Here is a 15,245-nt window from a genome sequence, read left to right as displayed (position 1 = left end):
TAGAAGTTCATTTAAAAACACTGCCAGCAAGTTATTGATCTTATCACTGTCTTTAGTAACTTTTTAACCCAAGTTGCCTTTTCTTTGTTATTATAAGGAAGAGATTTAAGAGATTTCTCTATTAGCTTAAAGCTGGATTGGGTAAGCCACTGTGAAGCATAAAATCAAGCATGAACTTTACACAAAGTTCCCATAGAAGCTAAAAAAAACCCACAGATATTAATTTCAATTAAAATTGTCATGAGTTCATTCTTTTGTCTTAAAGTAGTTCCCATGTGAGATTGTTAAACACGAGTATATTTCAAGATGAAGAAGAATGTCTCTATATCTTCCAGGCTGCCTCTGCTTGCTGGAGCTCCTAGTGACAATAACTTGAAGTCATCATTTTCTTTTTAGGACAAATGTTTGGGCAGAGTATGGTGAAAGTTACCCTGTTACCTTTACCCAAACAGCCATTTACTCATTCCCTCCTCCTCAACACGCACCTTTGAGTTGAATCATGTCTCATTTTTATGTGAGGGTTTTTTTTTCCTCATCTATATCCATTAAGTTTCATTCCCGTCTGCATACGACAGAGAGAGGTGAAAGAGCACTGCTGAACCCCTGATATGCTTTTTAAATGTGGTTTTTATTGCTCAAAATCCAATAAATCTGCTAAGGTGAAGGAGGCTAATGTGAGCAGTCCTGCAGGCTAGAAGCCAGCCCAGATGCTCACTTGTGGTGCTCAGAGATGATCAAATCTGGGCAGGAGGGACCCTCTTGCTGTGCCTTTGCTTTGCATTTGACTTCCTTTGGCAATGACATTTTCCTCAGTATCACTGGAGGAAACACTGATTGCTCTCCCCTCTCTGGAGAGGTTGTTTGTACCCAGGGCTGCTTTCTGCAGACTGAGCAGATCAGCCTTTTCCTCACCAGCTCCATCTCCAGCAGCACCAGCCTTTGTGTCCAAGTTAAGGTGTGCAAAATGAATTTTGGCTTTGAAATATTGTGTGTGAGATGATTTAAAGCACATTTTCTTCCAGGAAATTAAAATCTTCTGAAAATGAACCCCATTGAAAAGAGCTCAGGCAGATGTCTGAAGTCATGATGAGATTTAGAAGCAAAGATGAGGGTCCCCATAGACCTCTGTGAGGATGTGTTGGGCTGTGATCACAGCAAGCTCTCAGCCTTCTCCTTTGCAGAGTGGGATGAACCTTCAAGTAGCAAAGCACAGCCTGAAGTCTTTAGCAAAACTTATGTTGTGTTGCATCACTGCTTTTGGTACATGCTTTGTACATTTTCTTCAGCTTAAAAAAAAAAAAAAAGGAGTGGCAGTAGGGGAGGAAAATGAGACAGAACCATAAAAGAAGCTCAACCCATCAACCCAGGACCTGAATTTTAAACTCTTTATTTTTTTTTTTTTTTGAGCAATAGCTTCCTGCACTGGGAGTAAAACTTTTGATATGGTAGCAAATACTGCTCAACATCCTCCTTTTTGAAAGAACAGATGCTTCAGAGATGCCTGAAGCTGGAGTCTCATGCAGTGAGAGGCTCCAAATCAGCAGTTTCTTTAGGAGACTTGTGCCATGGCTTCTGGCTGTAGTCTGTCCTCATTCTTTGCTTCTTCTTGAGCCAACTTTACCTGTCCTGGCTGCAGTTTGATGCACCCTCAGAGACCGCCCAGGATTGCCTTGGTGTGTGCACTCTGTGTCTTGTTTTGCTGGGAGGTTTCTCTAAAATATAAGTCATTAAAGGATGTTATGCATATACAAAATATTGCTTGTTCATTATCAGCCTGCGGTGTCACAATCTGCTCACAGAGCTTACCAACTTCCATCCCCAAATCCTGGCTTTGGCACCAGCTCTGGCTTGGACCTGCAGGAATAGAATCCGTGTGTTTCTGGCAAGGTCTGCTCAGGAGTCTGGAGGGTTCAGATTCTTAGCTTGTACCACAACCAACCTCCCCGAGAGTTATTCGGGAGAAAGTCTGATTAGAGAAGCATTCCCTCTGTGGCAGCGCTTAAAGCGCGGTGAATTCGGAACCCGGTGCGGGGCCGGGCGGCTGCTGCCTATTCGCGTACCGGTGTTACATCAGCACCCCCGTACCCCGGTACCGCAGTGGGCTGGCGGCGTTTGGAACCGAGGGAAGAGGCGGCACGAGGGAACGGGGAAGGCAGAAAGGAAAATAACCCGCGGAGCACGGAGGAAAGAGCAGCCGGCATAAACTTTCTGCTGCAGTCATACTCATCGCGGCTGAGCCCAGCTTTCGCAGAGCGGGGCGGACCTCGCTCATCCCCGCGGCCGGCTGGGTCCCGGCCGGTCCCGGTCGCGGTCCGGAGCCGGTGCGGCGGGCGGGGCGGTGCCGTGCGGGGCGGAGCGGGCCCGGCCCCGCCGGGCGGAGCTGCCGCGGGTGCGGAGCGGCGCAGCCGGAGCCGCAGCCGGAGCCCCCCGGCCGCTCGGAGGCGCCGGGAGGGACCCGCGGGCGCCCCGTGCCCGCCCGGCAACATGAACCAGACGGCGACCGTGTCCCACCACGTCCACTGCCACTCGTCCCGGGCCGTCAAGGTAGGGCGGGCGGCAGCGGGGCTCCCCGGCCGCTCCCGCCTCTCGCTGCCGCCGGGCCGGGCGCGGGGGAGTTCGGCGGAGCTCGGGGAGAGCTGAGGGGCAGCTCCGGCCGCGGGGGAGTTCGGCGGAGCTCGGGGAGAGCTAAGGGAAGCTCCGGGCAGCGGCGCCTTCCGAGCGAGCCGTGCCCGAAGTTCCGCGGCGCTCGGCGCGGAGCTGCCGCTGCCTCCCCGGCCGGAGCGCTGCTCCGCAGTGCCGGCACGGCAGGGGCTCTGCTCCCGGGATGCGGTGTGAAATCGGCCCCTGAGCCGGTATATGGTGGTGTGTGCTCGGAAGGAGCCGGGGCCGGACGGGACTCTGTGCTTGCAGCTGCTGGCGTGCGGAGAGTTGGGTGGGTGCTTTGGCCGGGCAGTGGGAGCGATGCTGCTGGGGGAAGAGCCGAGGGAATAGCGGGCTCTGTCCTCGACTGCCTTCTTGCCCAACCTCTGACACCATCCCGCCTTTGCATTGATTGAAAACTACTTTCTAGCCGAGTTACTGCACCCTAGAGTGATAGAATGAAATCCCTAACCAGATTGGTATTCAGTAGGAAGTACCTCTGCAGAAATAAGTTTTTTGTTTTTTTTTTTCCCCCTGAAATAAAATAAAAATGCAGTCAGTGACAATATTTGATTAGCGACTCTTAGTCATGAGAAAAAGAACATCTAGAAATTTCACACTGGCTATTTTGTTTCATAATATGATGTGAGAGCCTGAAGAGTTCACGTCAGTGCCTTTCTGTGGGTGCCAGGCTGTGCTCGGGTTTGTGTGGGGTGAGGGAACCTGCTGGGGCTTCACTCCTTGTGCTGCAAAGCTGGGGGGTCTGGGGTTTGTTTGGCCTCTCAGAAGGAGCAGCTGAACTTCACAGCATGTTAGGAACTTCTCAGTTGGGCTTTATCCCGTTAGTGCTGGGAATAAAAATGACTTAGAGCTGAGGCAGGAGGGGATTAAAGGTATAAATCTTCGATTAGCACTGTCATTTTTATATAGGCTGCATTAGGCTGTGCAGTGTATGATCAGTAATGCAGAATGTCTGCAGGTGCAGGGGCGGGGAGGGGGTTACCTATGGCTCTAATGACCAGCTGTGTAAGGTGTAATTGTGTCCATCACACCACAGAACAGCCTCTTAGTTTATGCCTAAATAGGCAAGGTCATGGGAAATGATGAATTACAATTGCCTTGGCCTACTTCCGAGTCAGCAAATATAATCTTAAATTGCTTAAAATTCTTTCATCCTCTCTAGGTCTATCTCTGAAAGTACTAGAGAACAGAGAGCAGTGTGGTACTTGCTCTGGGAAATATTCCCTTGTTATGTTTGGAACAGCCAGTGCTAATTTTTCACTGCCAGAAACATTTATTAAATTCATTTGACTGGACTTCTAAGCCAAAACAACAACAACCACCAATATCAATATGCCATTAAAAAAAAAAAAAAAAAAAAAAGCCAGAGGAGTCAATAGTCTTCAAAAAGAGAGAACATGAATCAGAGCCTTCTAGACATGAGTCCATTTTATAACCAACACAGTAATACTGATACCATTAGAAAACTGTCTCATTTTTCTGCTCTTAATTCTATGTGTCAGGTGTAAAATGTGCTTTATAAATAGTGCTAAGTCCTTCAATGCTGAGCCAATGGATACTCCATGAGAAAGTACTTACAACTGTAGAGGAGCAGTAACTTCCCTATGGTAATGAGGACCTTGTATTGGAAATTAATTCAAAAATACTTCATTAGTGACCAGACAAATATAAATTTCATTTTAAGCATAACTTCCCAAGAAACAGTGTCAGTTCTAGCAGTTCTGAAGATTCAAGAAAAAGTTACAGGAAAACTTCACACCTATTGGAATGAGATCCCTAAAACCTCTTATTTTATTCCTCTTACGTTTCTTCTCAACACACAAAGCTGTGGCATCTCAGCTCCTGTGTGTTAATATCAATTTAATGTTACTTCTCAGTGGTTTTTGGATCAGCCTCTCTGCTCTGTAACACGGCATAAACTTCTGGATTCATGGAACAAGAAGCAGAATGATCCACTTGTCCACTAAATGGAATCCTGCAAACTTCATCCGTGCCAGTTCCCTCTCTGAGTCCCCCTGGGGCTGCAGGAGGGCTGGTGCTGGGATGGGGGGACACCCCTGGCCCTTTCTCACATCCTTCTTTGTTGAGGGATGGGTACAACCTTTTGTGTCCATGAACTGAGCACACCACATCCAAAGTAAGTTTGGTGGCAGAGAAACAAACTGACAGAGGAAAATTAATATCGAGCAAGGAAAAAAGCTTAAAGATACCAAACCCCACATTGGATAAAATGTGGAATCTCATAGAAAATCTTTTTACCTCTAAGGCTTTTTATAGCTTGTTTTGAGATGATTGCAAGCACCACCTTGCTGACACTACTATGAGCAATGATCTTTCACTCTGAGATGTGTAACAAAGGCTCTCAGGGTCTAGCTGGGAATGCCAAATACCTGCCTCATTTCTCTATTGTTACATGCTTGACTCCAGGATCCCCCCCATGGCTATGAAATTGGTTTTATTCTTCACAGTTTTGGCTCATCTTGTCAACACAGCAAGCAAATTGGCTCTTTCAGAAGAATCACTGGGCTTTGTGCACTTCCATGTTGTGTTGATGGACAAATAATTTTTCAACATTCTCTTTCCACTGACAGAGAAAAATTCTGTTAAAACATTGTTTGCCTTGCTCAGAGGAAAGAAAGAAAAAAACTTCCACAATCAGAAAATAGAAAATAAAAATTATCCTGGCTAGGTAGGAAAACAAACAAAACATCTGTGTGAAATTTACTAGGGACTGTGCAATAGAAAAGTTTATGTCTTGCTCTTAACACACTTGTGATTACAATTTCCTCTTAAAAAAAAAAAAAAAAAAAAAGAAGTGGAGTTAAGCTAATATTTCTGTGGCTTTATACATCCTTTAATAATAAAATATTCTTTACCAGATCATGACTCTTTGCTGTTATCAACCTCATAGTGATCTGATTGCAAGCTGGATCATGGAAATAGCTACTAATTGGTATTTCAGACGCATATAATTACTGTGTAATATAATATGTATGTTATAACATTTTACTCTTCTTTCTTTCCTGCCTTCCTTTCACTTTTATTTATTCATTAGCTCTTGGATTGTAAACTATAAAAGGAAAGTGCAGATATCTCCTTAGCAAAAATTCTGCAGCAAGTTTCATTAGTGTCCAGGGACTGTATCAGCAATTTTTACATTTCAGGTTTATTGTAGTAGTGTTTTAGCACCTGCTAATTGGTGAGTAGTGGTGTACTAACAGTTTTCTTATTTACAATTAGGTTGAGGAGCAAAGGCTTTAAGGGAGTTTGTAGTGTTCCCTTTGGACTTCTATGTGTTTAGAACAAGTAATTTTTTTTTAAACCAAACCTGTGCCTTAGCAGGAAACATCTGCCCACTCCTGCAAGCTGCAACTGCACCTCCTCCTACAGAAAGAAAGATAAATCTGTATGTGTTCCTGTTCATAAGGGCTGCTTGGTCCTACTTTTTGGGTTGAAACTTCAGGTAGTTGGATCTTTGAATGCTCACAGGATGTGCACTCACCAGGCCTGATGGAGATAGGAGAATCACTGCAATCAACCAGCTGCTTAGGAGATAAATCCCTTAAATGAGAGCAGTGTTTCTGAAATCTATTACAGCAAAAGCAAGTCACTAACAGATAATCTCAGTGAGTGTTCAGTTATGAACCAGCCAGGGTACACAGCAAAGGGCACAAGTGATACAGGGCTGTGTCCTTGGTGGGAACACAGTCTATGGCAGCATAATAATGCAAAAAATAAACCCCAAATAGGTGGTACATGTAAATGTAATATGTTTGCATGGTGTTTTGCTTAAGGCAATATGCAATTTGAGCAGTGATGTGCCATGTGCCAACATGTTGGTCTGGCTGTGTGAGGAGCCACAGCTCCAGGGAAGTGCAGGGTGATGCTGGCAGGAGGCAACCTGGCCATGGGGACACAGCTCAATGTCACCTTTTGAATTGTGACCAGCAAACCTCATCTCTGTCACTTCTTTGATTTTGAGCTGTGGCCAGCTCAAAATGCACGCTTAGAACAAAGTAAATATTTCTATTTCCCAAAGCACTGAGCAAATTTACAATGCTCTTGTGTTTATTCTGTTCTTGAGGCTCTGTTTGGAGGTGTATGGTGACCTGTTAGGGGAAATTATAGGTTATAGCACTCATCAAAGAGACTGGCTTGGAGAATGATAGAAATACCTTAAGTGTTGTTGTCTGAGTGCATTTTTGTTGAGTGGAGTAGCTGGTGTGATTAATTTCTGTTTTGTAGACCAAAACTACGTTCATGATGACACATACATACGTGTGGGGACAAGCTGAAGATCTCCAGGTGGAAATTTGGAGAATAAAGCACGACTTTTAAATCTTCCCATTTCCATGTATTACCTTCCTGTATTTTTTCAGTCTCCTTGCCAACATCTGTATTACCAGAGAATAACTGGGGCCTTTTCCTATTAAAAACAGTCAGCTGTTTGTCATAAGAAGGGGCAGAAAAGAGGAAAAATACCCCATTTTAAATGCTTATATTTTCCCCTTCCAGTCTATGAATAAAGAGTCAAAGGCAACATCAAGATAGCCAAGCCCCCCCACTCCATGTATTTTAATACATAAACAATTCATGGCTTTCAGCTGGCCATAGGGATTTAGAAGGCAGTCACTTTAAAATGAATAAATACAAAGACACATGAACATGCTGGTAAATTATAATAAATAATGTGTTAGTACTTTCCTGCATTGTAGTAATATATTTTTTTCCTCATCATTACTTTAAGGAATAGGGCATTAAGTTTGGTTCTCTTTGAAGCCACTTAAATTATGGGTCTGTGAGTCTTACATAACACTTTCCTGAATGGATACCACATCATGAGGAATTTAGTCTTTCTCATTCTTTAACTCAAAACTGTTTTACTAAACATGTGTTAAGAAAATTTTGTGCTTATTTTGTTCAGTATTTAATTGTTAAACTTAGCATAGTAAGGCGGGCATGCAGTCTGACACCTGAGTATTGCTTTGGAATTTGCTTAGGAACTTTCCTGCTTAAAGATTTTTTATCTAAGGTCCTCAAATTGAATTCTAAATGTTAAATTATGCAGTATCCAGGTTTGTGAGTGCACTGTGTTAAACATTTGACAGATTTTTGGATCAGTGACTTTGACTTCTCACGTGCTGACAACACCCAGTGTTACTGGCAGCATATTCCAGAAGCAAAGCGAAATTAGCTTCTGTGACTCTTAAAAATGAGGCACCTGATGTGGTAGAATGCACTGGGGGCTTTTTGTTTCAGAGAGAGAGAATGAGACAGGCAGGTTTGTTACACTGTGAATGGAACCAAGAGTGATTTACAGCAATATACACCAGCCTGAGGGACCTGAGGGAAGGAACACCTAGAATGAGAGTCATCAGCTTAATTAAAGACTCTCCACAGTCCTGAGCTGTGAAGCTAATGCAACTGCTGCAGATGAGGGTGTGATTTATTTCATTTTAAATTTAACTGGTGAAATAGTTTGATGAATTAAGCTTCAAAATGCTAATTTCTCAGTGCTGATGGCAAAGGCAGCTCCAGTGCCCAAGCTGGCTGGTGGGCATGTGCTGTGGGTCTCATCCCCACTTCAGGAGTGCCAGAGGCAGGGAGGATGCTGGGGCCTCCAGAGAAGCAGGATAATGTCCAAAGATGTTTAAAGCTTAGTGATACTGATGCTGGCCTTGAACTGCTGACCCCTTCCCTGAGGATAGATCAGAAAAACAATCCAAGGTTAGAGTTTAAAAAAGGGAAACTGGAGAGCAGGAGACGGCTGTTTGAGCTTGTGTGTGACCTTACCAAGGGAAAAGGATGGGGAAGGCGAGCCCTGGGGAAGTTCTGCAGAAAGCTGAGAAGGAAGTGGAGATGATATCTGAAGGACACTTGAGGCAGTGGCAGCAGCTTGGCAGGAGGAGGCAGAGACAAGGGAATTTCAGGAACTGGAACCCGAGTGGGACTGGCTGCTAAGGGCAGCTGGCACGTCAAGGGGATCAGAATGGGGTATTGTATTCTGGCTTCAGCTGAGGAGACCTTACTTGGGATATTGGCTGTTGGGTTAGATTACATTGCTAGATCTGACCCGTCACACAGAAATTGTTGCAGAAAGTCACAGCCATAAAGACAAACCAAGAGACAGAGATAATGTGCTTTTTTTGAGAAGTGACAGAGATGAGGTTTGCAAAGTTATCTCACTGTGAAACCCCCAGAAGCAAGGGAGCACAGCGTCTGCAGGCTTCATGCTGGGGAAAAAACCCATAGAGATATGTGTATATTTGGAAGAGATATATATGCATACATTCAGAAGAGTTGGGGAAAAAGAAAAATACATACACAGGGTTTGTTATTATTAAGTCCACTGTTTTGTGTAGTAACATAGAAAAGTAACAACAAAAAAAAAAAGCTAAAACCATGAGTTTGTTGGGAAATTTATGATAATAATTATGCAAATGTTTCCCTTTTAAGAAAAGATTTGGAGAGCATACAGTGATGGTATTTTGGTAATCTTTGTCCAAATTTGACTACCTGTGCAATAATGGTTTAGCACTGTGGGAGACAATAACAGTACACGTGTTAAATTTTTTTAAAAAAAATTGTTTTAAGCTTATTTAATAATGTTTTAATTGATGTAGCTCATAAAAATGAATATTCTATTACCAATAATAAGCCTATTGCTTCTTGTACAACCTGAGCTACTTCTGCAAGTAACGGGTGTCAGGTGTAGTCGTTCAGGGACATTTCTGCACAAGGATTTCTAAGAATTTTCATGTTAGCACAATGGTGGTGAAAACAAAATTAAAGCTATTTGTGTAATAAGAGTATGCAGTAAGTAGCTAAGCACAGAAAAATTGATGCTATTTTATTAAAGGGTAACACTTAGGTTTTATGTTCCTGCAGCTTGGGAAAGTCACAACGTGCTAGTGCTTAATATCAAACTTACTTTTACGTTTATATCATTGAAAAGATGAACTTTGTCTTCAAAGGTGGCTGTTCTTTAAGGTGGTTATCATGTTCCTCCTGCTGCTGGGAGAGCACCATGCCTGATCCCACCCCAGCTGGCCTTTTCACAGTGGTGCTTTGCCCAGGGAAGTCCCTGGCTGGCAGCGTGTCCTGAGGCTGTACCTGGGAGAGAAACCTCTGTGGGTGCAGCAGGGAGAGAGTTTCACACCCCTGGATAGGTGAGATGCAAACATTTTCAGTTCTGACAAAACTGAGACCTGCTGAAGGTTTTTCACAGGGGGAGGGAGGGAGGAAGCTGGGGCAGATGCTTGTGCTGGGTGGTCACACTGGTGGCTGTAAATGCTCTGTTCGTGCTCCTGCACGTGGAGGAGTTTCTCCAGGGCAGGGGATGGTGCTGGAGCTTTTCCCTGAGCTCTGCAGCACTGTGCAAGTCAATGCACCAAAGTCCATTAGCTTAAGGGGAGCTGATTTCTTGATGCCAGTGGTGAGGGCTGAGTGTGCCTCTGGGGACCCCATTTCCTCAGCCCCTGCCGCCTGGGTAAACGATCTGCCAGACATCTGGAACAGTGTCTCTGTATTTGCTCTTCACTAAAACAGGGAATGAAGAGTATTTGTTTAAATTCTTGTTTATTAGCCTTATTTATGTTTTTAAAATTGTGTTTTCAGGAGTGTAAAGGCAAGAGTCTATCCCTTGGCTTAGTTTTCCCCTCAGTATTATAGATGAATAGCAGGCTTACATTTTGAAATAAACTTTTTTTTCTTTTGTAAAATCAATTGCTTAGGCAGGAGAGTTCCTGACTTCCCAATTAAGCAATTTATCTAAAAGAAATCTTTTTTTCCTTTCCCTTCAGAGCATTAAACCCTTACTCAGCTTGAAAGCTGCATCAGTCTGCCAGTGTGGGATTAATGCCACAAACGTTGCTGCTCATATTTGCTGCAGAGATGACCTGCAGACATGACCATCATGTTAAAAAATAGCTTTTATAATTCCTTGTGCCTGATAACAGAGCCAAAAAACCCCTCTGTTTTCCTGCATTTCTTCTTACTGGTTAGAGGAGGGGAGAAGGCACAAAATGTGGTGCCTGTCCCTGGTGACCCATCCATCCCTGCTGCTCCCTGGGGCTTGGGCAGTTTCTGGGGTGGCTTTGTGGCTGCAGTGGCTCTGCCTTTGCCATGTCCCTGTCCTGGGGGCTCTGCAGGAGCATTGGCACACACGGTGCCTCCACGGGCTGTGTGTGAGCACTCCCAGCCTGGCATCCCAAAACCCACTGCACACCGGGAAGGCCTTTGCCTTTTTGGATAAATCCAGGAGACTTTTTGTTTTCCTCTTAATCTGTTTGCCTGTTGTCAGTATAAATAAGTTTCAACATGTTCTGAGATTATCAGCACAGTTCCTGAACACTGAAAGGAATCAACCCCTCAAAGCTTCTGAGCTTTCCCATCGCTCACATTTTACCTCTACAAGCAAATCCAGTGTGTGTGTGTGGCACTGAGCAGCATAATAGTGTGTTTATTCAATCTCTGTCCTAACCTTGCTTCTCTGAGAGGCTGGAAGGAAATTGCTGTGCTTCTGCATTTTCTTGTGGGATGGATTAATTTCTGCTGCTCATAAGGATCCTTTTCCCAACTCCCCTGCTAATCCAAACCCAAAAAACCATTCTAGCAGTGCTGGAATGACTAACTAAAGATTTTATTGCTGTAATTTATACACATATCAAAAATTTCTTTGTTGATTTTTTTTTTTTTAATGGTACAGAACACCAGGTCTTATTGCTGAAAACTGGAAAATTGGAGTTTGGGATAGACTCATAAGTTCTGTTTCCCCTGGTGGTAACTTTTCATCCAGGCAGAGGTTCTGCAACTGTTTCTGCTGGGCTTTTCCAGCGAATTGTAGCTGGCTTTTAAGGTTAACAGTTTCTCTTAGGAGGTGGAAGGAAGCTTTCCATGGCTTAGCAGGCTGCCCTAGCTGCCCTAAAGGTCAGGGTGACCTCAGTGCTGTGGCAGGGGGAGCTGGGGCCTCTCACTCACTTTTCCTTTGTGGTTTTCTGTTTTCTTCTGGGTGTGAGTCCTCGTGGGTTGTTTGCCTGGAGAATCAGGAGCAAGTGAAGCACGGTGGCAGAAAAAGACAGTGGCAGTCCCTGGGCAGCCTGGAAGGAGCTCAGTCCCTGTGTGGCTCTGTTCAGCCATGCCTGGGGCAGCAGTAATTCTGGGCCAAAATGAGGCAAAAAGAATGTGGCAGAGAAGGACTGAAGGAAAAGAAGTGGGAGAAAAGTAAATCCCTCAGAGCCACTCTGGTGGCCTCAGGAGACACATCTGTTGATGGCACATCATACACACCTTGCTCATGTGAGGATCTCTGTGGTGTGGGATGATTTTTGCTTTCTGAGGTGAGAGGACTGTGTTCATACAAGAAACCTTTTTAATTAATGTTCTTCACACAATATTATCTGGCTGCTGAGAGTCAATACAACCACGGATTTGTCTGTTTAAAGACCCAATATATACTACTCACAGCTCTCTTTCCTAGTGATCATTTTTAAGTTGTGAATTCTTTACATTTAACTACAGTAAAACCTCAGCTGACATCCACAGTATATATTTTTTGTATAGATTTAGTCTGGAGTTTGAAAAATCTCAGTTTTATAATTCAACAGCTGTAATGTGTTTTCTGGGAACATTATTGTTTCTGAAACTTGATTATGCAAATATTTGCAGAGGGCAAACAAATGCTCAGTGAACAAATCCATAAAATAATTAAGCAAAGATTGGTGGTTTTCTATTTCCATAGTATTTGTGTCTCTCTAAACGTTTCCCAAACTCTCTGGATGCCTCTTTCCCCTCAGTGATTTAGAAGTCCCTGGTGACATTAATTGCATCCCAAGAGAGGTTTCTTACTGGTGAAACCCATCAAAATGCTGATGCCATGTGAAGAAATTTTTTGAGTTATCTTTACCAATATTTTATAGATTCAAAGAACTTTTCTGGCATCATCAGAATTTTAATAGTAAGCAGTGTTCAAATTTAAGGTCTCTTAAAAGTATGAAGAAAAAGAATTTTAGATGGCCATTCTCCCCATGGTTTTTGGTGGGCAGCTGTGCTTTTCCACATCCAGTACTTAAATACCAAGTCATTGAGTTGCTGGTTATACTGTGAAAGAGATTTATTTCATGAGTTATTACTAAAATTACACTGTATCACAATTTTGTTGTTTTTGGTTCTTGTCATATTGGATTGAAATTCTGCATGTTCACAGTAGCAATCCTGAGACAGGCAAGTTATATTTGGATTGAGCTCCAGACACATGGAAGTGAGAGGCTCATTCTCTACCAGGCTTTGTGTTCCCAGCACAGCTCTGTCATTTTTAATTTGGATTGAGCAGCATAAAATAAATGCATTAATAGTCCCAGGCAGAGTTCAGAAAGAAAGTTGTGCATAAAATTGCTTGCTGAAGTAACTTGCCTGATGTGCAAGAGAGATGGGCCAACAGAGAATTTAGGTCACTGTACCTAAGAAGATTTCTGTAATTAAACTGGTTTGCATTTTTACATGGAATACTTGAAAAAGCTTTAAAGTTTCAATCTGTCTATCCCCTTTCCTCCTGAAACACATTGTTATAGCTTCAGATCTAAACTATTTAGAACCAAATTTTGATGAAGAAAAAGAATCATTGTTGTAGGATTTTGAAGAACTTATTTCTCATGTTGAGAAAGATGTACAAACATGTATTTTCTGTGTCTGTCACCCTCCGAGTACTCTTGCCTTACAAAATAAAGCTAGCATGGGTTAGATGCAATGGAACAAAAAAAGACTGAGTTTGAATGAAAAGGAAATAATACCTGATACTCAAGATTTTTATGTTTTATTTTTAAACTGTAATCAAAAAAATAGTGTGTACTCTCATTTGATAAATGCTGCACACGCTGCAGAAAAAGTGCACTGCAAGATTTTGGAAAAGTGCCCACAATCGATACAGTGGATTTTGGGAAGAATTTTATTTTTTATGGTTTGGTATTTTTTAAAACACTAACAATTCTCAAGCTGCCTTCTTGCTTAGGTCAATTATTTTTGAGGAGGGATGCAATGTGCTCATTACTTTCCAGTATTTCTTCTGTGTTGTTACTGCAGAGAAAGCAGACAGTAAATATCTGAAAGCCCAAAGATCTGTATTTAATGATTTCTGCATTTAGAGCATAGGAATGAAACTACTAACAGTACACTTTAACACAAATTTTTGTTTCTATTTAATAACTGCTTTGAATGATGACTTGTGTGAGTGATCATGCACACTTACACCATCAGCATTTATAGTTTAACTTTTAAAATTAAATGTGGAATACCTACAGGTATAGGTACGTATAGTAATATGTGTTAATGTAAGAGCTCTCCAGATTAGTACTATGAGTGTTTGACAAACTCTCATAATGTCAAAGATTAAATTATTGAATAGCTACAATTCTGTTGTAAAAAGTGCAATGTAGATCATGAGACATAAAAGGAAGAATGTTCCAGATGAAGTAGTTGAGTAAATATATCATCTAAGTGGTTGATAAAGTAGCTAAATTACTGTAAACAAACAATAAAACATCTTAGAGTAAATATCTCAGAGAAATTGCTTATTGAAAGCTTAAAAAGATAAATGCAAATTGTAAATATGTAAAGGCTGGAGGGCAGCTTTTTGATATAAGCTGTAGGTTCTTCTGGCTGTCTGTCTATTACAGATGATACCCTTGAACAGAAATGACTATTCCCCCTGACACAGAATAAAGCATAGTAGATGAGAGTTGATATAAGATGGACCAAATCTATTTCTGCCATTAAATACTTATAGAAATATTTCTGGGCATTGTAATATGAAAATGTTCAGTGAAAGGAAAATGTTGAGACTGAAGACATCATTAATCAATTATAAGCCATCTTAATGGATAAGAAATTACTCCCAAGATATTTGTTTTATTAGTGAACTCAGTTCTGCAGAGCATCAATTCGCTGCATACCACAAAAACAGCTTTTTATTTTTTTTCCTTCTCATTATCTTTGATAATTTTAGTTTCCAAGAAAATATCCATGGAATTGATCTTCCTCTACCCCTAAAGCTGAAGATGCCAAATATATGATTTTATGCCAGAAGTATTTATGGAAGCATCAATGTTCTTGTCTGCCAGGCAGTGGCCAGATGCCATCAGCAGCAGAGGTGCCTGGGAGTTCTCAAGCTGGAGCCAAGGTGTTGAGAAAATGTCCAGGGACACTTAGAGCAGCCTTGCAACACTTTCTCATCTCAGGAGAAAGATGGGGTCAGGCTTTTTAGCTGGGCCTGTTGGGATAAGGAAAGGGGTAATTAAAATTTAAAGAGGGTAGATTTAAACTAGATATAAGGATGTATTTTACAGTGACAGTGGTGAAGCACTGGAGCAGGCTGCTCAGAGAGGTGGGAGAAGGTCCATCCCTGGAAACATTGGGTGTCAGATTGGATGGGTCCTGAACACCCTGCTCTGGTTGAAGACGTCCCTGCTCACTGCAGGGTGGTAGGACTACAAAACTTTAAAAGTCCTAACAACTCAGATTATTCCATGATTCTATAAAAAAGGAGAAAATTAAAAGTGCTATGAATCGCAGCAGAGTTGTCAATAATATCC

General features: G+C 42.5%; 1 protein-coding gene across 1 annotated transcript in view; it reads left to right on the top strand.

The window, feature by feature from the left end:
• The first annotated feature begins 2,364 nt into the window (after nucleotides 1-2,364).
• The window catches only part of DPP10 (dipeptidyl peptidase like 10), a 434,900-nt gene continuing 422,019 nt past the window's right edge, over nucleotides 2,365-15,245 (top strand). Inside the window, exon 1 of the mRNA XM_030278048.4 lies at nucleotides 2,365-2,544. Within this exon, the coding sequence (XP_030133908.4) occupies nucleotides 2,485-2,544 (60 nt within the window). The 5' untranslated portion in view covers nucleotides 2,365-2,484. The remainder of the gene's footprint in view (nucleotides 2,545-15,245) is intronic.

Source organism: Taeniopygia guttata, chromosome 7 (genome assembly GCF_048771995.1).
Source record: "Taeniopygia guttata chromosome 7, bTaeGut7.mat, whole genome shotgun sequence".
NCBI lineage: Eukaryota > Metazoa > Chordata > Aves > Passeriformes > Estrildidae > Taeniopygia > Taeniopygia guttata.
Note: the sequence above shows the minus strand (reverse complement) of the source record. Positions and strands in the feature narration are given on the sequence as shown.